General features: G+C 35.4%; 1 protein-coding gene across 1 annotated transcript in view; it reads right to left on the bottom strand.

Annotated features, from left to right (window-relative positions):
* Positions 1 to 5492: 5492 nt before the first annotated feature.
* ncs1a (neuronal calcium sensor 1a) overlaps positions 5493 to 22443 on the bottom strand; it is a 32191-nt gene continuing 15240 nt past the window's right edge. The window contains exons 2-8 of the mRNA XM_073839699.1: positions 20757 to 20781; positions 11758 to 11896; positions 10473 to 10551; positions 10056 to 10144; positions 8190 to 8267; positions 7570 to 7690; positions 5493 to 6053 (exon numbers count right to left, since the gene is read on the bottom strand). Coding sequence (XP_073695800.1) covers positions 7592 to 7690; positions 8190 to 8267; positions 10056 to 10144; positions 10473 to 10551; positions 11758 to 11896; positions 20757 to 20781 — 509 coding nt within the window. The 3' untranslated portion in view covers positions 5493 to 6053; positions 7570 to 7591. The remainder of the gene's footprint in view (positions 6054 to 7569; positions 7691 to 8189; positions 8268 to 10055; positions 10145 to 10472; positions 10552 to 11757; positions 11897 to 20756; positions 20782 to 22443) is intronic.

Raw genomic sequence — 22443 nt, 5'->3', positions numbered from 1 at the left:
TGATATTTTAATCGAGTTGAAAGTCACACAAATTGTTTATGTGGCGCACGTCGTTTGATGGTCAACAGGGGGCGCACTTTGCCAACAAACTGTGAATTTCAGTCATAAACGATTAACGGCGTGGTTGCTTAAATATTATTATATCATAAGAAAAAGCTGAATAAATAAGCTTGTTAGGATAGGACAACATTTGGCCGAGATATAACTATTTGAAAATCTGGAATCTGAGGGTGCAAAAAAAATCTAAATATTGAGAAAATCACCTTTAAAGTTGTCCAAATGAAGTTCTTAGCAATGCATATTACTAATCAAAAAGTTTTATTATATTTACGGTAGAAATTTTACAAATATCTAAATGGAATATGATCTTTACTTATGGATACCTAATGAATGTTGGCATAAAAGAAATATAAATTTGACACTTACAATGTATTTTGGCTATTGCTACAAATATACCTGTGCTACCTAAGATGGTTTTGTGGTCCAGGGTCACATTTAGTACCCAAAAACTCTGTAATTCGTATATTATATAGATTAGGAGTCGGTAAGAGTAGTCTTTTATGCTAAAAAAAGATACCAAAACAATAGTACTGTAAAATATTATTATAAAATATAGCCGAATTTAATATATTAAAAATGGAAATTATTTTTGTGATGTAAAAGTTGAATTTTCAGCATGAATTCTAAGTGTCAGAAATCATCCTTTTTTTAACATTTCTTATTATAAACGCTGAAAACAGTGCTGCTTAATATTTTTGCGGAAACCATGATATATATATATATATATATATACATTCATTGTTATTAACAGCTAGAAGTGCATTAAACATTACATAATGTCAAGGTTTCCTAAACTGGGGCTTTTAAAGGAACAAGTTTAATGTGAGTTTAATGGAAAGATAATAAGAAGCATAAAAATGTACAATTAAAATAAATTATTTTAAAATAACATCAATAAAAAAAATGTTGATAACAAAACTTGATAACAAAAAAAAAATGTTTACTTGCATGTATGTTATGTGACCATTAAAAATGACCATGTCGAAAAACTCTGAACTTGCAAATGTAATACTTAATTATTAAATATTTATCTTAAAATCTCAGGGGTACTTCAAGTAAATATATTAGGTTTAAGAGTTTAGGAATTCCTGCACTATATGTAAATAAGAAAAAAAAACTAGATTTGTGCTTTTTAATGTGTTTAAAAGACAAAAGCCCTTCCAAAGACATAGTGATACATGGTTAAATAACTGAGTAATAAATCAAATAAAAATTAATGTTATTAAATTATTAGTTGGTGCAATGTTGAATCACTTCTTAAACCTGCAATGATTTAGTCTTTGTGTGAATGTCTACAAAACTGAAGACCTGAAGAAAACTGAAGAAAATGAGGAATTTTGAAGAATCTATATATGATTAATAATATATTGCTGTTGTTTAAATAATATGTAATCATGTAAACAATAAAAAAGTAACTGTAGTCTGATTACAAGTATTTTAAAATGCAATTTAATCTAATTACAAGTATCAGTTACTACCAAGCTCTGGTTGGTTGTAGCCTAGGATATGCATATGTACAGAAAATATAAAGAACAGATTAATATGGATAAATAATTTTAAAAATGTTTGAGAAAATAAACACAAATCAATGTGAAAAATAGCCAGAAAGCCTGTGGTACATATGGTAGCATCCTCAGAAGTCTTAATTCTAATCCTAGGAATATCAATGAGACCTAAGAGATGTGTTTGGATCATAGCCTGAAAGCAGATAAGATATTTGAGATATATACTTAGAAAAACAAGGTTCACGGAGGAGTGTGAGTATTCAGCATTCAGAATATTGTGCATCTACTGAACAGAGATAGTGTCTCTGCTGCATGTAAACACAAAACAGTCCCACCCTGCCATACTGATACCTACCACCTGCTGTTAACAACATGTCCACCGAGGCATGACATGACAGAAGCGAGGTGACCCTACATTCCAGTGGCTGAGGGTATCTGAGCCCAAGCAGGCCATTAAAATTGATGGGCTGTCAGGTGAGGTAGCTGTGCCCAAATAGCAAGAAAGTGTAGCTATCTGGTATAATCCGTCAGCATAGCTCTCATATTGGGTAGGAGGAACTCTGACAGACAATAGTGTTTGCACTATTAAATACATACACCGTATGTATTTAATACGTTATGAGATCTTGATTGTTTTGTAACACTACAGATTTAATACAAATGCCAGAAGCAGTCAGACCAAATATGAAAAGGCATAATTCCTTTTCTCTTTTTTGGTGCTTTATCTGTACCAGCATCCATTATTATTTATGAGACTAATATTTTCCATGAGTAAAATCTGGTTTCTTTAACTGATTTGTGAGTAATGCCAAGTGTTCCATTGTGTTATGCAAGCAGTCAAGTTTTGTTCGCCGCTTGAACCGATCCATCCCCATTTTTGGTCCTTTTAGCCTGGAATCCTTTTATACTGCATGTCCATTACACCATTTCTATTGGAAGGGAGAGTGTGGAGATCAATGTTTGAAACCATGAGGCAGGATATATTCATGAGCCTTGACTCAATAGAGGGTTTGTCACGATTTGGTCAGTTACCTGGATATGCAGCCATATTGGCGATACTCGGATGTAAACAACAGCATGGATTGCACGGTTAATGTACTATTGAATACGTTGTTCTTCTAGTTTATGCTGCCTAAACCACAGAAAGAAATGCGTGGAAGCTGCTAAATCATATAGAGAAGAACTTAGTAAGCAGGAAAGGGTTCAATATTTTGACAAACTAAAGTTAAAAGATGGTATAGATATGTACGAGCAGTATTAGGATATTCGCCTAATATTTGACCTACCTGACTGGAAATGATAAGAAGAAACACGAATGTTGTCAAGATTCTTGCCCAGGAAATCCTGGTTCATTTTGAACCAGCACATGTAGAAAGTAATGCCTTTTATTCCTCAGACAGTTTTTAGCACTCTTCTCCTTGATTTGTTGTAACTTTTGGCAGTCTATAGTACTATAGTATGTTTTTCCCGTTCCGACCAATTAGTACAGCCCAAAACATGACAATAATTGATCATTTTCAGCAGCAATGATCAGCAAAATATGCCAGTTTCGTTCAGTTCGATGGCATTGTTTACATTCAGTGCCGCCAATATGGCCGACTAATGACGTGTTGTAAAAACACTCTCTATGTCTATATGATGTTGTGGCCAACTGAAAATGTATTTTCCTTGGCTTGATCATACCAGCGTTGATTCTGTTTCTGCACACAAATACGATACTGAATTCTGTTCTTTAAGAATTCAAATTTGTCAAATAGGTGTTTTACTGTTTGCTTATAGCATTACTCATTTACAAACATTCCTCTTGACTGTGGTGTTCCACAAGGTTCAATCCTTGTGCCTGTGTTTATTTCCAAGCGTTTGCTCCCCTTGGCTTCTGTTTTTGAAAAATATGGTGACTTTTGGAATCTTTGGTATCTAGTATCTTTTCATTTATATGCTGATGATACCCAGCTTTATTTTTCCCTACAGCATAATAATGAATACTCTCTTCAACCATTTTTAGATTGTCTAAGCGAACTTAAGTTATGGCTTTCAAGCAATTTCTTACACCTAAATGAACACAAATCAGAAATTTTGTGTGGTCCTAAGAAAAATGTTGGTTTTGATTTTGATTTTGGCTTCCTTGCCCCAGTGTGGCAGGAATTTGGGCATTCTATTTGACTGCAATTTAACATTTGACAAACAGATTTGGCAAACTTCGCCTTTTTATTAAAATTAAGCTTGAAAGCTTGCTTTTGAGACATCTCGGCTTGATTATCATAACTCACTGTACTATTGTACACTGTTATATTATATAATTTTTATCAGTCTTCCATTTCCCGTCGTGATTTGGTTCAGAATGCAGCCACTAGACTCCTTAAAGGGAAGAGAAAACATGACCACATAACTCTACAATGTCTTAAATGTCTCTACACTGGCTCCCTGTCAAGTATAGGATTGATTTTAATCTTAATAATTGTGTACTAAGCTCGTAATAACCTGGCACCTCAATACTTAACTAATTTATTGCTTCCGTATACAGTCGAGGTCAAAGGTTTACATACACTTTGCAGAAATACAATGCACTAAGAGCTGGGGGTGAAAACCTTTTCAGTTTGAAGATTAGAATAAATGCAACTTATTTAATCTTCCAGGAAACATGTAAGTATCTTCTGTAGCTTCTGAAGGGCAGAACTCATTGAAAAAAAATATTGTATTTAGGCAAAATAAGAAAAAAGTACACATCTTCATTCTGTTCAAAAGTTTACAGCCCCGGCTCTTAATGCATTGTGTTTCCTTCTGGAGTAGCAGCGAGCGTTTGAACCTGAAGGATTTTTCTGAGGAACAGCAGGCAGTTTAACTGTTCAGGGACTTATAAACAGCTTTCACTAAAAAAAAAAAAAAAAAAAAAGCTGTGGCTCATTAAGATGATAACACGAATCAAGCATATGTGAACTTTTGAAGGGGGTAATTTTTTATAGATTCAACTATTTTTTCTCTTGTGGGTTATATGTAAACATTGTTTATGTGAAATATCTTATTCAGGTCAGTACTAAATAAAAAATACTATGCATTTTGTATGATTCCTCTTATTTTGGTAAAAGTAATGAACATTTTGCAGATTTTGCAAGGTGTATGTAAACTTTTAATCTCAACTGTATACCCCTTTTAGACACTTGAGATCTTGTTACCTTAGCCTACTCATAGTTCCCAGAGTTCAACCTTAAAAACTGGTGATCGTGCCTCCGCTACTGCTGGACCGAAGGGCAAAAGTGATTATTAGCCAGAACATGCAATATTCAGGTGAAATAATAACTTTAAGAGCTATGGCCCACACACCCTAAACAGACCCCAAGACATTTTTTCATATATATATTTTTTATTTAAAGAGACCCCATTAACATTTCATTAACATTACCCCATAACCATAATATTTCATTTACTGCAGTGTCTCTGTGATATTAAGACAAACTCAGCAATGCATTTGCTAATGGAGGGCAGACAGACTTTGTAACATTTATTAAAAGAAGTAATGTTGGGCTTTAAAACAAAAGGTTGATTTCAAAGCAGTGCGATTTTAACCACACCCTTAACATTACTAAATACATCAACACTGTGCAGAATTTGAACACCGTGGGCATGTACAGTGCTGATGAATGCTGTATATGTTATTGGTACAAAATTAATATTATTCTTTCAAACTGGCCAGAGGTTCAACACTGGAAGAGCATGCTTTCCAGTGTTGACTGCATCATATATGCCCACATAATGACAGTCATATGCAATACTGTAGACAATTTGCTTTCTACATCACTAGGTGTACTGTGAGACTGCCTGTGGGTCAAGCAAAGCAGAGGCATGTGAGTAGATCCAGTCTCAGTGTAATACATCATGGCTGTCAGACGTCAACTATGAAGTCTCAATAACAAGCATGAGATTCATAAGGAGATTTATACGTTTTTGTTTATTGTTGAAGATTGCTAATTTACATAGAAAGGTTATATAAATAAATACACCTAGATGCGTGTTGTTCAATGCCAGTGCTTGCTGAAGCTCCATGGAACGGTGCCACTGCATCTTCGTTCATCATGTAGTGAAGGCTAGACCAAAATCCAGCTAGGTCCATCTTAAGTCCACAGCAATATAAGGAACTCATTCATTGGTGTTAAGAATATTTGAGTTATACATTTAATAACACTGTTGTGGATGCCCTCAAAGTCACTGTCCATATAAGTGTCTTGTCTTCTTTACAAAAAGGGCACTGAACCCATCAGACTCTCATTAGGCTCCTTTACTGTACATCACTCATCCCAAATTAGTTCTGCAAGGGTTCTTGAGCAGATTCTTGTTTTCCAGTGACAGTGGAGATGAGTGATTGACAGCTGATCCTCTCTTAAGAGCAGCACCCACAATGCACCCTTATGTTGGCAGGTCCAAGAGATTGTGACAGGTCAGCTTTCCTCTCACAGTGCCAGCAAGATAACATAAATGGACTGTATTGATTACCTAGTATATAGATAGAAATGAAAAAAACAGACAGAGTGGGTAAATTAATATAGATTGTCGTAATTACAGTTAATGTAATTCTTTAAAACAAACTGCTAAGGCCTAAAATAATTACTTTAAAGGTCCTGACGTTCTTCCTTTAAAACATTAAAAAAGGCAGAGAGCTGATTATATTTGAGGTTTGACATAGTTTTAACATCCTGAAATACAACCTTTTCTTTGCTGAGAACTTTTTTCCGTTTGGATTGAAAAGTATTGTATAGTTTTTATAAAGATTGCATTGTACATGTATCGTATTGAAAAGAACTGTATAGAATTGTAAAGATGTGTTTTAGTGTTGTTCTGCTTAACTAAAAATATTAAAGGATTAATTCACTTCGAGAATAAATTCTTTTTTTATAATTAACTCCCATGTCATCCAAGATGTTAATGTTTTTCGTTCTTCAGTTCAAAAGATCAATTAAGGTTTCTGAGGGAAACGTACCAGGATTTTTCTCCATATAGTGGACTTTACAGGGAGCCAATGGGCTGAAGGTCTAAATTGCAGATTTAATGCAGCTTCAAATGGCTCTACATGATCCCACTCAAGAAATAATGTCTTATGTAGCTAAACAATCTGTCATTTTCTAAAAGAAAAAAAAAAAATTATATACTTCTTAACCAAAAATGCTTGTCTTGCACTTGTTCTGTGCCACGCGTGGTTCTATGTGTATACTCTTAATAAAAAAGGTAGGGTAGAATGAAAAAAACTCCATCTCATTTTCTACTCCAACTCCAAAATCTCTCCATATAATTGTTCATTGTTTTGCCTTTTTTTTGTAAAGGGTGTTTCACTTTTCTGGGTCGGTACTTCCACCTACGTCACCTTACTGACCTTACTGACGTGACTACGTAATGTGTGAGGTCGAGCTAGATGCACATTTGTGGTTAAAAACTATATACATTTAAAATTTTTGTTGGGGTTGTGTACAGCTCTTTGAAGCTGCAATGAAACTACAATTTGAACCTTCAACCCATTGGCTCTCATTAAAGTCCAGAAAAATGTTTTCCTCAAAAAACTTAATTTCATTTCGACTGAAGAAAGAAAGACATTAAGACATCTTGGATTACATGGGGATTAGTAAATTATCAGAACATTTTTATTCTGGAAGTGAAATAACGTTTTAACAATTCCTTTAGGTACTTAAAATAAAGCTAAAATAAAATAAAAGTATTTTAGCTTCAGACCTCAAAGTCTGCTAGTGTATTATCCTCAGTTGCATAATGATGGCCAGTTTTCCTCTGTCACTGTTTGCTAAGTGTATGATGCCTGTTGTTTAAAAAATCTGTTCAGATTTTAAAAGTCATGTAGTGTATTCCAGCCTTAATATTAAAACTAAAATTATAAATAAAAGCCAAAATCATAAATAACATAACAGTATATAAATAAGACTAAAATAACACTGATGTGGGCAGGTTACTGTAGTCAGGAGGCTGGTACATTGCTGTTATCAGCATTTGGGAAAATGGGACTCACTGAATGCCATTTTGAGATGGGCCTACACCAGGCCGTCATAAAGGGAGAGTGCCTGTACAATAGAGGGGTCTGCCTTGGAGCCCTCCTGAAACTCCTGCAGAGTCAACATCCCATCTGCATTCTGTTCACACAATAGAGTTCAAACACACATTAAGTGCATACAGTTGGTGGTGGAAGATATGCAGGGAATCAGGTAGAAGAATTTAAGATAAATTCAAATTTCTCTTTAGATCACAATGTTCTTTCAAAATGCTCTTTTATCAATACTTTCCAAAGGCCTTTAGATAGTTAATAGAGCTTCTATTTTGTGTCTTTCATGTGGCATGCTTTCTGTGTTTCTAGTGCCTGATGAAGGACAGGCTTCCTGACAATCAAAGCAAAAATAAGCCATTGTATTAAACCTACAGCTATAACTATTACTACTACAGTCATGGGATTTGATTGTCGTTTAAAAAATGACTGAAAATTCTCAATTATTGCAGTTCACTATAAATGCAGTACATTTTCCACATTTATTTTTAAACAGGCAACTATTTCAACAAGTAATGTTGTTTATGAGTGCAATGAGGCAGCAGAAAACCAATAAAGTATACACAGAAAAATAAATACACAGAAATCACCTTATCCATCATAGCAAAGATGCGGTCGACTCTTTTCTCTGGTGTGTTTTCCTCCTCAGGTAATTCCACTGTGTTCCCCTGCAAGACATAAACAAGGCATAAATTATTAGGAGATACCTATACACCTGGCTTTTCGTAGGCGGATAAGAAACAACTCCAGTCGGTAACAAATCATCTGTGTTTATAGCATATCATTGGGGAAAACAAATACTGAGTGCCAGAAATGAGTTACGCATTTATTTCTGTGTGGAAAATAAAGATAAACGTGGGTATTTTTGCACTTTATATAAAACCAAATTGTTTTTTTGGCAATTAAATGAAAGAACAGACTGCATTGAATACAAGCATTTCAGCTGACTGCATGTATCAGAATGAACTGAAGGAAAAAAATAATCACTGTAATCCTTTTTCACATACCTTCATTTAAAATATTCATACATGAATTCAAATAATCAGTATGTGTTTGATTTGTACTATTTTTCATGTGTTTATTTTAGATACTAAGTTAAACATACAGTTGAGGTCAAAAGTTTACATACACCTTGTAGAATCTGCAAAATGTAATTTATTTTACCAAAAAAAGGAGGTATCATACAAAATGCATGTTATTTTTTATTTAGTACTGACCTGAGTAAGATATTTCACATAAAAAGACACTTACATATAGTCCACAAGACAAAATAATAGTTGAATTTATAAAAATTGCCCAGTTTAAAAGTTTACATGTGCTTGATTGACTTATATGCAAATTTCACAGAATGTTTAAACGCTCACTGATGCTTCAGAAGAAAACACAATGCATTAAAAGCTGGGACTGAAAACTTTTTGAATTTGAAGATCAGGGTAAATGTAACTTATTTTGTCTTCTGGGAAACTTCTGGTATGTATCCTATGTAGCTTCTGAAGGGCAGTACTAAATGAAAAAAATGATATTCAGGCAAAATAAGAAAAATGTACACATCTTCATTCTGTTCAGCGAGCGTTTGAACCTTCTGTAATAGTTGTATATGAGTCCGTCAGTTGTCCTCAGGGTGAAAAAATGCATCTCAAAATCATAAAGTCATTGTTGGAAAGGGTTTAAATACACAAAAATGCTGAAAAACCAAAGTATTTGTGGGACCTGAAGGATTTTTTCTGAAGAACAGTGGACATGAACAACTTCCACTAAACAAAAAAACAAAAACAAAAAAAACATAGTTGCGGATCATTCAGGTAACAACACAGTATTAAGAATCAAGAGTATGTAAATATTTGAACCGGGTCATTTTTGTAAATTCAACTATTATTTTCTCTTGTGGACTATATGTAAACATCTTTTATGTGAAATATCTCATTCAGGTCAGTACTAAATAAACAATAACATGCATTTTGTATGATCCTTCATATTTTGCTAAAATAATTACCATTTTGCAGATCCTGCAAGGTGTATGTAAAGTTTTTACTTCCACTGTACAGTATATACATACATATATTTGGTTGACAGAAAATGGAGGTGCAAAAAAATATGTTTTTACTTTTACAACAAGCCAAATCTACTAGAAATGACGTTGTTGTTTTCATGAAAGTTAATGGTTGACTTTCATAACTTTTACCACACTGGTGAATGGGGCCTCTTTGTCAATTGTATATGATCAGAACAGCAAGAAAACATCATATCCAAAAAAAGCACCCAATGCTATTTAGCTTCTTGGAAGACAGTGTTTGCAAAGGTATTCACTGCAGTCTCTTTATCAATTTGACAGACCATCATAATACATTTTTAGAGTTAAGACTTACAATAAAAACCATGTTGGCCTTCCAACAAAGCTCTTTCATTAACTCAATAGTAATAGAATGTTGCAGTTCAGTGAGAAGCAAATGACTCACCACCATCTGGTAGATGGCGTCCACGATGTTCAGCATTTCATCTCGAGTTATGTAGCCATCATTATCAAGATCATAAAGTTTAAAGGCCCCTGTGACAGCAATAACAAACAAGCACATTAAGAAAACTCTTTTTCAAAAGAGCTGAGAGTAACTGTAGGTCCTCATTAGAAAACTAATGTTTATTTTGATATGCTCATTTATTCATTAGTCATGATGACAAATTATAACGAAGCAACAGACTTTTTCAGAACATATACTGCTACATCTGGGAAACATCTGTTTTACTACAAGACTGTGAAATGTCACTTCCTGAGACAGCCTTTTGCAGACAAATGAACACATCTCTGCTGCATAAAAACAAGAAAATGTTGATGCACTGTTGAGATTATGAGATGTATAAAGGAATTTTGGTCTTACATCTGAGTTTTTCATCCAGTGTCCCTCTGGATGTGACAGACAGAGCTTGAATAAACTCTGAGAACTCAATGCGCCCATCCTGTGGATGCACAACAAAAAGACAACATGAGAATTGATGGGTAAAGAGTAAAAAGGAGTCTAAAGGAGTGAAAAAAGGGCTGGTTTTATACTGCTTTGTTACAGTCTCACGTCAAACTGGGATGAAAGAGACAGCAAATATGGCAAACAACTGCAGAGTGACACAGCAAAAAAACTGCAGTTAAATACGGCAGCAGCAGGGAAAGACGTTATCTCACCTGTGTTCAGTACCTTTTCACAGAAGGTTTTACATACTGGAAATGTCATTTTGACATAGTGATTCGGAAGTGTGTCTAAAGATGTGATTGTAGCAGACAGTCCCGCTGAGAATCTAGAAACATCTGAGAATAGTCTATGGGGCATCAGACCGGCAACGTCTGACTCACACACACACACACACACACACACACACACACACACACACACACACACACACACACACACACACACACACACACACACACACACACACACACACACACACACACAAATATGTTTGTTTTTGTGAATTGTGGGGACATTCCATAGACGTAATGGTTTTTATACTGTACAAACGATATTTGCTATCACCCTACACCTTCCCTACACCTAAACCTAGCCCTCACAAAAGACTGTGCATATCTTTACATTCTCAAAAAAACGTATTCTGTATGATTTATAAGCCTTTTGAAAAGTGGGGACATGGACAATGTCCTCATAAGTCACCCTCTCCTTGTAATACCTATGTCATACCCATGTTATTACACAAATTTGTGTCCTGATATGTCACAAAAAAAACAGACACACACACACACGCACACACACACACACACACACACACACACACACACACAGAGTTTCTTGCGTGTAATATTCTCTAAGAAGCTTCTAAATGCATCATCATTTTGCTCAGACTCAGAAAGCAAATTGTTCTACCACACAAAAAAAATTTTCAATTCTGCAAATCTGTTGAAACTGCATTTAACGTAATGTCCCTCTTGCTGAATAAATGAAAGTGAATGAAGTGTTTACACACAGCATTTTGCCTTTCAGCCAAACAGTTCTTCGGGGAGAGATTCTAAAGGGTGATAATTTTCCAACTCAGTAAAGAAGATGAATCAACAACACATAACACTTCTTGGTAAACTGCAACTTTAAAAAGACCCAGTAGGCTAATATAACAGTGCTTTCCTTTTATTGATGTCTCCTTTTTTAAGCCTCTCGTTACCTTGTTTTCATCAAAGACGTTGAAGACAAAGGTGGCGAATTTGGTGGGATCACCGAAGGGGAAGAATTGCTTGTAGATCTTCTGAAAGCCAGCTGCGTCCAACTGACCACTAGGGCAGTCTTTGATAAAACCCTTATACCTGCCACACAGACGGGGGAAAAAATCAGACAAGATAGGAGTAAGGGACAGGATTGAAGAAAAAATAACATTTCGTCTCCTTAGAATTATAAGGTTCTGCATTCTGAGCACTAGGGCTGGACAATAATTCGATATCAATATATATCGCGATAGAATTTTTTTCAATAACGGTGATACGATTTTTAAACCCATTTCCGATATTTCTATATACATTTGCATATATATGTATATATATGCAAATGTATATATATAATTTTATACATTAGCTGATTAGCATTTGTCACTGAATGACGTTCAGTGCTCAGCTGTCAGAAAGAGCAAAACAGAATTGCGTGATGACGTACATCAAAGACACGCTGCTAGCGCTCAGCAGCAGTAGTTGGTTAAGCTCCGTTGCGGGAAGTTTTTAGCTACAAAATTAGCATCCCTGACCGCAATACAGATGTGGATGAACAAGCTTCCACAAGAAAGAAGGCAGACAAAATAGTTGATAAGAGAGGAAAGACTAATTCAGTGGTGTGGAAGTGATTCGGCTTTTTAAGTTCGGATAAACTCTGCCATTGGTAAGTTATACACGGTTCATGCAAATACTCGCCATAATATCAGCGCTGACCGCTTCAAATAGATTTTCAAAAAGGCTTTGACTTCGTTAAATAAACAATCGCGATAGTACTGGATTAAACTTTAAGAGGCAATGATGTAAATGAATAAATATGCACGCTGCACGTTTCAAAGTCAAAACGCGGCACTGATGTCTTTATATGAATGTATCTGAAGGGAGCCGACTGTCCTCAGAAACGTATCGTTTACATTTTCATTTCATGCCTGATAAAACTGCATTAATGCCGCTTTGTATACAGCCGTTACTAGGGAAACGTAATATTTCAGCGCTCCCAGAGCCATAGAGAAAGAGAGTTGCGACACGCTTTGATCTCGCCGCCGCGCGGTCACGTGGTTCATGGAGCTCTCAATAGTTCCAAACTGCTCCGCGCTGTCAATGTGTTTGAATGGGTTTAAGCAGGATAGACAGCAGTTTTACTATATTTGCAGCAATTTCGAGAAATTATTAACACATAATGTGCATTGATTGTGTATTGATAACTTCTCTGAATACGCTTTACAATCGCATTTTATTCTGGGGAGTGATAAAGAGACATAATTAATATGTTCTCATACTTTTTGGCAGTCAAATGTGACCAAACACCTTAAGTGTAACTTTTATTCAATTAAATAATTGTAATATATATAGTTCAGTTCTATTTAGTTAATATTTTGAGGAGTTTTTTTGTACTGAATAATACAGTATGTGCAATAATGATCCTGACCATTTAAAAGATAACATTTTGTAATTTAGTATTTATATTATAGTTAGTGTGATATTTAAGGTAAAATACAGTTGAATGTGTATTTGGACATGATCAAACTCTTTTTTATGTTTCGATTTAACGATTTAATGTTAAATAAAAAAAAGTAATTTACTCGTTATTTTATGATATTCAAATATACAGCATAAGTGAATATTATAAAAGGCAAGCAAATATGGCATTTAACATAATAGAAAAGATGAAAATAGTGTTTTAAAAAACACAAGGCAACCAATTGCATTCAGCATACATTTTTATCGTGTTTCTTGAATGCAGTCTTTACTGAAACTCATTCAACCTCCTACAGTGAGAGAAAGATCGTAGAAAGACTAAAAACGTAAAAATATGACAACTAGTTTCTGGTTATGGTCGCTATTGCGGTGTTTTTCTCGTTATCTAACTGCATTTACAGTATAACTGTTTATTATCTAACGATAAACATTAACTATAACACGCTTCATAAAATACCACTACTGGTCAGTTTTCCGAGAGGTCAACTGATGCGTTAAAATGTTAAAAAATGCAGTAATTTCTTCAATTTACCTGCGACTGTGCTTGAGAAACGCTGAAATGAATGGGCTTCAATGGAGGAGCTATTGGTTGTTTGGAACTATTGGGTGCTCCATGACACGCTTTACTTCCGCATTCCTCAGTTCCAATGGAAGCCTATGGGAGTGTCGTAAGGCCCTGATCACACCGAACACGTCTTTTCGTTCTAAAAACGCGAGGCGCACAGCACTGCCTTTTTTTGGTGACTTTTAAAAAAGAGCAGTGTGCTGCCGTTGTTTTATGTTGCTAGGCAACGACCAAAACAGCTGTCCTGTCAGTCAAATCAAAGGATTATAGCGCCAGCGCTCTAAAATCTTTGGTTTTTGCTGTTAATTAAACTGTCATATTAGCAGAAACCCTAAAAAATACAGCGCCGGGTTACCCACGACAGACACCAAAAGTTTTTCCTCCATTTCTTGCAGTCTCCGGACTTTTTAAGCAACGGTAAACTTTCGTCACCACAACAGAAGGCCCACCTCTCCATTCATTCGATTGGACAATGGAAAAAACACGAATGACGTCGGGCGTTTTTCCGCTCAGAGTTGCTTTTTTTTCAACTTCAAGCACTCAGAGCGCTTCTGCAAAAACGCAAGGCGCAGCAGGCGGCAAAAAGGCGAGGCGCCCGGGGCGCATAAGCAGCGCGCAGAACGCTCACTGCCAACAGAAAACCATTCAAAAAAGGCGCCTCTCACTGCTAAAACGCGTTCGGTGTGATCGCGGCCTAACTCTCTTTCTCTATGGCTCTGAGCGCTCCTAAAGCGCCACCTAGTGACAGAGAATGAATATGCACGTCCACATTTTCAGATGGTCAGATTATTGCAAATCTCAACCAATGTTTTTTATGCAGCAAACACAGAGTTGTAAATGTGAAAGAAGTTAATGTGCTTTCTAAAAATCTAAACAATTAAGACAGTTATATTTATGTTTTAAATAAATGTAATACATTATATACTTGATTTATTCCTTTTAATGGTATAAAGGCCATTTTATAAGATTTTTTGTGAAAAACCTGTATCTGAACTGTAAATCATGTAATTTTATGGCTTAATATGGATTAATACCATACATCATCCAACCCCACTCATACTGTTCATTTTTCTTGTGCAGCTCTTAAAAAGGGTCATAAATTGCCTCAAATTGATATTTAAAAATTCCGCATACACTGTAAATAGTCAAATAAAATTAATTTCTTGATATTTGTTGATACTTGTGTATTGAAAATATTTTTGATTGACATTTAGACTCCTATCTAATTTTCTAAATTTAAGTTGTTGTTTTTTTATTTGGGCTAGTTAAAATAATTTTCGGGCTACCAAAATCTGAAGAGTACCTGCCCGAAGGGCTACCAGAGATTTAGAAATTTTGCGAGCCCTGACCTCCTTTCTGGAAGAGGATTAATAATTAGTTGGCCTAGTGGCATAATTTTTATTATTATTTCTTTCCCCCTTTTCTGTTCCGGCCAGAGCAATGTGTTTTTGTTGTTGCTCACTCTTTATTCATTTTATTCTTTTTGTTTCTTTATCTGAAAACTGCTGAAGCAGTTTGTTTGTTGTTTAAATTTATATGAATAATCAGCCTGCTCTAGTTTAAATGGAAATATATTATTGTTAATAAGCTGAGTCTGAGAGTTTTATTTATGTGATAGTTTATTTCACATTTCTTGTTTGTAAAGGCTAAATAAAAATAAAAAGTGAACCTTATTTTTTTTGTATTTTTTTATTAAAAATGTTTTTATATAATTTTAATAGGAGGAGCCTGGATGTATTATAGACTTCGCAAATTCAGTTTGCAGACATTTGTAGGTACAGACATCCATTGAGTGTGTCCTCTGCAGTTTTTTCCTGAGGCTTTTTAATATTGTCCATATCGATATCGGAATTATATCGTATCGACCGAAATTAAGAAATATATCGTGATATAAATTTTTGCCATATTGTCCAGCCCTACTGAGCACTTTCGAGATCTTGAGCTTCAAAGTTTTTCCGTTCCATAGACTTCGGTAGATAGAACCATTTTTGTTTTCTAAAAAAAGGCCACAAATGTACACAGCTTACAAAAGAAACAACAAATAATGTAAATAAGTTGTCGCAGAATAAGGATATGTGAATAACTCAATTTTGACAAAAATGTCAGATAGAACCTTATAATTCCAAGGTGACGATTTTTTTTTTCGTAAATTGAAACCTTTATTTACTAAAGATTTGAAAATAGTAAGGTAGCATAGCAGATTATAGAAGTACACATAAATACACACTAGCAGTCAAAAGTTTTTGAACAGTAAGATATTCTGCTCCAAAGTACAGCCAAAACTGGCAATGGCATTTTACAGTTTATTTTTATTGTATTTTTGATCAAATGCATACAGATGGATGTGGTGTACATATAAGAACCATCTTTCAAAAATACTTCACCAAACTTCTAAACACTGGAAATGTGCAAATTGCCAGTGGAAAAGGAAATGGGGAAAAATAAACATTTAAAGGGGAATCAAATGCATTGAGCTTTTTTTCACGCCTAAAGTCAAAACATAAGACATTTTTCCTCCAGTACAAACCCCCTTGTGAAGATAAAGTGTCTGGCACCAACTGTTAGCACCCAAATGCACTGCTAGCAGTGTGACAGAGCATGTGGTCGGGGTATTTCAAAATAAATTAAACCTCTGTCACTCTATCCAGTAATTTTCAGAAACAACACTTCAGCGCTGTTTGTTTTCTGCATGCTAATTGATCCCTGACAAACCTGAGGACTATCATTGCAGATCATTTCCGAGCAATTCGGGGCAAAGGGCGAAATGGTTGCCCAGGATATTACAGGGCATGTCAGTCTTCAATTGGAAATTCATTTCCAGGCATGTCAGTTAAGATTCTGCATAGGAATCTCTCTCAGTATTTGTGGCCCAGACATGCTAGTTGCAAAATGTTTCAACTTAACTATTTGAAATATTGAATACTAATGCCAGTGCATGGGGAAAAATATTGAACTGACACACACTGAAAAGACAATTTTCTGCCTACACATTCACATTTACAATTTTGTACAAAATGGCCCTTAAAATAGTTATAAAAATCTCCAGCATATGTTGCGGTTACAAAACACTTCATTAGCTAATCATACATTACCTCCTCAGAGGGGCTTGCTATGCACAGAGAAAGATTTTTGACATTATGCTAATTTACAGTAGCTTGATGGCAGAACTGACATGGCCATATGTGCTGCACAATTTAATAAGTAACTTGAATGCTTTAAATAATCAGAACTAATTAGGTGTTAGCAGGAAAAACAAATTAACTTGTGTTTCAAATGAACACTTTTTGGAATATGCTATCATACATTGTTCACAAAAAAAATTTCAGAAACAAAAATGTTTAAATGATGTTTATCAAACTGTTGTCTAAAGTACTTAATTTGGATCGGTCAATGGTTTAAATCTATATTAATTAGATATTGGGGTATTCTGAACTTTGATCACCTATTAGACAAGGTTAACAGAGGCTGATCGGAACAAAACTCGGTGGACCTGCTTGATTCAGGGCCCTAAAGTTCAAACAATCTTCGCACATACACATCATATTTGTATCATATGACAGCCCTCCTTGTTCCGAACAACTTTGCCTCTACAACCAATGCTGTCGATCAAACCGGTAAATGATTTAGAAGATGTGAAAACCTTCTAAAAAAGGTAAAAACTAATCCCTAAAAACACTGCAGTACAAATGTCAATAATTATCAAACACATGTTGAAATTTACCCTTTTGAAAAGCTATAACGGGGTCGTTTAGAAAGGAGGCCTGTCCTAATATACAAAAAAGCCTATAAACCCTAAACAAAAACTCAAAACTTCACAAAACCTGGTGAGCACATGCGACAGGTTATTCTTAACAAACATTCAAAGTCTTAGGGAGACCACAGTAATAGTTATAGTAAAAGTTCAAAAACATACAATTTCTATGGCAAATTACCTGTTGATTTAAGAGGTTACAGGCTTGCTAAATAACATGTAATGTCTTTTTTTTTATATGTGCTTAAATGCCTTAAAACCGCTTGATCCCTGGTAATTGATGCTTGCAGCTATATTTTTGTGTTATGTTCTGACAGACAACTTGACTAACAGGAAATTTTCTGAATGAAATTAAGGTATGTATTGCATTCTATTCCTCTTAAATTATTATGCAGAAACAGGAAAACGTCTTTAGTCTCATATTTCCTTTTTTTTAATTATATGTCCCAGCTAACGGAAGTGACTATATACAGTAGGCGCTATTTATATTTATATGCGGCAGCTGTGGTTGCACTGTGCGTTTGACGGGTTGAAAATATCGGACAGAAAAGATGCTTTTGATGTAAACAGCCATACTGATAGCAGTTTTATTCCCACAGATTTACCCAGTGCTGGGTTGCCAAATAACCCAAAAATGGTTGATGAGTGTGATATAATGTGCAGTTAGACAAACGTTATTGTAAAATAAATGTCTACAAGATGACTGACTGTGCATTATAACTTGTCTAAAATCTTTTTCTAATTTAATTGGGAAGACATCAGTCAACACTGCAGCTGTAATTCCCAAAACTCTTTTGATGTCACAACAACTCTTCTACTAGTTTCGATTATCACAAGCACAATTTTGCCTAAGAATGTATAACAAAGTTTAAGACTTTCAGCTCCTGTACACAGTTTTAGTGCATCTACTGATAAACAACTGAACAGACAAATCGCTCCTTCGCTATGTATCTGATGCACTTCCCCAGGAATACTTTGAAATTTCATTTGTAAGCCTCTGTCTACCGATCCTCTGAGGACTCGATACAGATAGCTCAAAGGCAAGTCTACTTCTGGTCTCAACAAACGTATTTCTATCATCAGAGAAACAGAAGAAGAAAGCGATGCGCACCTTGAGCTGCGTGTGTGCATGTGTTTGTGTGCGTGACCGGCAGGCATGTCTACACTTGCTGCTTAGCGATCTGATCAGCGCTAGACTGAGCTCCAAGGGGCTCTGCTTTCAACACATGACAGTTGTGCCTGTCTCTACTCCAGTGAGATGCCAGTGAAGCATATCTACAAAGTACAGTGCAGTACATCTTCTCTGAGTAGAAGAATCAGACAAGGAGTACAGATAGGGTATCTATTGGCTTGCCCTAATAGATAACCAAAGTACAAGGTTTTCTGAATAGTCACACAAGGCTTACAACAACTTTCTTTTCCTGTCCTCTGTGTACTGTATTTGACTGCCTCTGTTTTTTATTTGGATTGTTCGTGGCACTCATTTTTGTCTTCTTTTCTTGCTCTTTCACTCTCTCGCTCTCTCTCTCTCTTCATCCTTCTCTCTTTCCCTACTGGGCACCCTGCCTAGAGTCAACCATTCCCCATCTGCCATGAGAGGCATTGAGCAGCCAGGAGGAGTATAGATGTTGGCATGTGAAGTTAAGAATTTATGGGGAACAGAGACAAAGAGAGAGACACGATGATTCAACACAGCCAAAATTTGAGCTCTGAAGAAGCACTGAATATCTATATCTAATGAAGTGGTACTTTAGTAAAACATTGTCTACTCCTTAGATGGCAGCGATCTAAGATGAGTCAGTCAGTGTGGTAAAGAAGAGATGTGTTTGCTGTCAGAAAGTTTTCTATGGGTCAATGATGTGATCCTTCTTTTTTGCCTTATCTATTAAAGGGATAGTTCGCCAAAAATAAAAATTCTGTCATTAACTACTCACCCTCATGTCGTTCCAATCCCGTAAGACCTTCGTTCATCTTCATAACACAAATTTAAGATATTTTAAGATATTTTTATCCGAGAGCTTTCTGACCCTGCATAGACAGCAACACAACTGACACGTATAACAAAGGTAATAAGGACATCAATAAAATAGTCAATGTGACATTATGAAGCTACCAGAATACTTTTTGTGCACAAAGAAAACAAAAATAACAACTTTATTCAACATTTTCTTATTCTGTGTCAGTCTCCATTGCGTGTTTACCTGTGTGCGTGTGATGCTGCTGTCGCAGAAGCCGGTGTTCAGATATAAAATGTCTATCTCTCCTAGTTTATCATCTGTATATTCTGGTTTGAATAAGTAAGGCTAGGCAAAAAACTTGCAAGTCATCCTCTCAGTCCAAATATTCAGACATGTTTACAAAGACTGTTTTAAGTATAGTGTTCGTCTTCTTCAGTTTGTAAACAAGGCGCAGCTAATCTAGGCTGTACATCGTAAACGCACAGTGGAGACATAGAAATAGTCGAATATAGTTGTTATTTTTTATTTCTATGCACACATAAAGCATTCTCGAAGCTTCATAAAAACACAGTTGATCCACTGATGTCACATGGACTATTTTAATAATGTCCTTATTACCTTTCTAGGCCTTGAACATAGTAGTTGCGTTGCTGTCTATGCAGGGTCAGAAAGCTCTTGGATTTCATCAAAAATATCTAAATTTGTGTTCCAAAGATGAACAAAGGTCTTACGGGTTTGGAACGTTATGAGGGTGAGTAGTTAATGACAGAATTTTCATTTTGGTGTGAACTATTTCTTTAATATTTTTCAAAAATACACTAAGGTATGAATAAGGTCAGATTTTAATTTAATAGAAAGATTTATTTCAATAATAAGGTAAAACGACTTAAAGTTTTAAAATGTCATGTAGTGCACCCCCCCCCCCCCCAAAAAAAAAGAGATTTCTGAATTAATAATTTATATATATATTGTGAAACCACAAGCACATGAATTCATACTGATCTACTAAAGCAGACACTACCTGCAGCAGTTTCTGCCCATGTCAGAACCATGCACTCAGTAAGAATAAAATAACTTGCACTAGTATTAGTAGTAATGGAGAAGGATGGAAATGATTGATCGATTTCCTGTTTATCTTACATTAAACTCATGATGAGGAAAGACAAGATGAGAGGGATGGGTACAGAGAAAGGACATAAAGAGCACACTTACCACTGCTGAACTTCCTTCTCTGTGACTGCAGGCAGAACAAGACAAAAGACAGAGTACAGAAGACAGTTATATTTTGTTCAAAATTACAGTGTATGAAAACTTTACATGCTTTGGGCTATGTAATGCTGGTTTGATGCTGGTCTAGCTGGTGGACCAATGTAACAACTAAGAATAAAGTTCTAAATCAACTTCTGACCTGAGATAGTGAGCAGAATTCTGAAGCACAATTTGAATTTAATTTGAGTTTAATTTAAGAATTTGAATTCTAATTCTAAAAATTGTATATAAATGAAATGAGTGCCATTTTTAACAAAAAAAAAAAAAATTTTAAAGTAAAACTTTGAATAATGATTTGGCTTTTTTTTTTTTTTTTTGAAGGTTTAAAAAATCTTGATGTTATATACACACACACACACTCTCTGTGTTTTATGGGGACATTCCATAGATGCAATGGTTTTTATACTGTGTAACTGTATTTTCTATTGCCCTACCCCAACCCTACACCTAAACCTACTCTTCGCTGTAAACTTTCAGCATTTTTAGATTTTAAAAAAACTTCATTCTGTATGATTTATAAGCTTGTTTTTTCATAGGGATCAGAAATGTCTCCACAAGGACAAGGATTTGGGATATTGCCATCTTTGGGGGACATTTTGTCCCCATAACATATGGGTATACCTGAACCACACAAACACACACATAACCTCATTTATATATAAATCAGGATTTTTTTGAAACAGATTGTAACAATGTAAAACTCTTGAATATAGAATTTTGTAAGATGGAAAGAAAGACAGATAGATCAAGAAACAAGTGAAATATTGGCATTGCAATTCCAGTAGATAACCAACATCATATTGCTGCTGAGTAGCTGAATGGAGACAGGGAAACGTGGAAACCTGACAGGAGAACTGCTGTAGCTGTCTCTCACAGCTTAGAGGCAGACTGCCATGTCAACACAGCTAACATCAGGCCTGTCACTACACTGTCACTACATTTGACAGCCTCTGAGCCATTGCAGAGAGAGCTTTTCCACAAAGATTTATTCCTCATACATACACATGAGCAGACATATGCTTTTAGATCCAGTGCTACAGTGGATGGACCTATAAATGAAAATGTAAAATACAGTTACACATTATATGTATTCATTCTGCACTTTTATCAAGTGAATTCAGCGACTCTTTTTTTATATGCGCTAGATGGATGTGTTTGGTCTTTTATGGCATCTTGCTGTATCTAAAGAAACTTGCATCAATGGTGCAGAGTTCTTATGTTTAAATCTTTGAACATGTCATGGTAACACAGGTGTGTCTCATCACCGCATATGACCCAACATGACTCCTACTACTACATCCTTCTCCATCTGCTACAACAAAGAACAAAAGAGGAAATAAAATAACAACACTAGAACAACAACACTTATTTATTCCTTTAAAATGGAATAAATAAGATACTCAAGATAAGATACTCCTCACAAGCCATAATAACCCAGCCCACAACAAACCCCAAAACATCTCATCTAATCTGTCTTCTACTCATTCTACAATACCACTCCCCCTCACTGTCAGCCATCGTGGGATGTGGCAGCAAATTAAGACCAGCAAAAGAGCAAGCCAAGAGCAAAAGACAAAGACAGGCTAAAAATAATGAACAATCCACTACCTTGGGAGCCAGTGCACTGTCA

This window comes from Garra rufa, chromosome 5 (genome assembly GCF_049309525.1).
Source record: "Garra rufa chromosome 5, GarRuf1.0, whole genome shotgun sequence".
Classification (NCBI taxonomy): domain Eukaryota; kingdom Metazoa; phylum Chordata; class Actinopteri; order Cypriniformes; family Cyprinidae; genus Garra; species Garra rufa.
The sequence above is the reverse complement of the archived record's forward strand: the minus strand, read 5'-3'. Positions and strand labels throughout refer to the sequence as shown.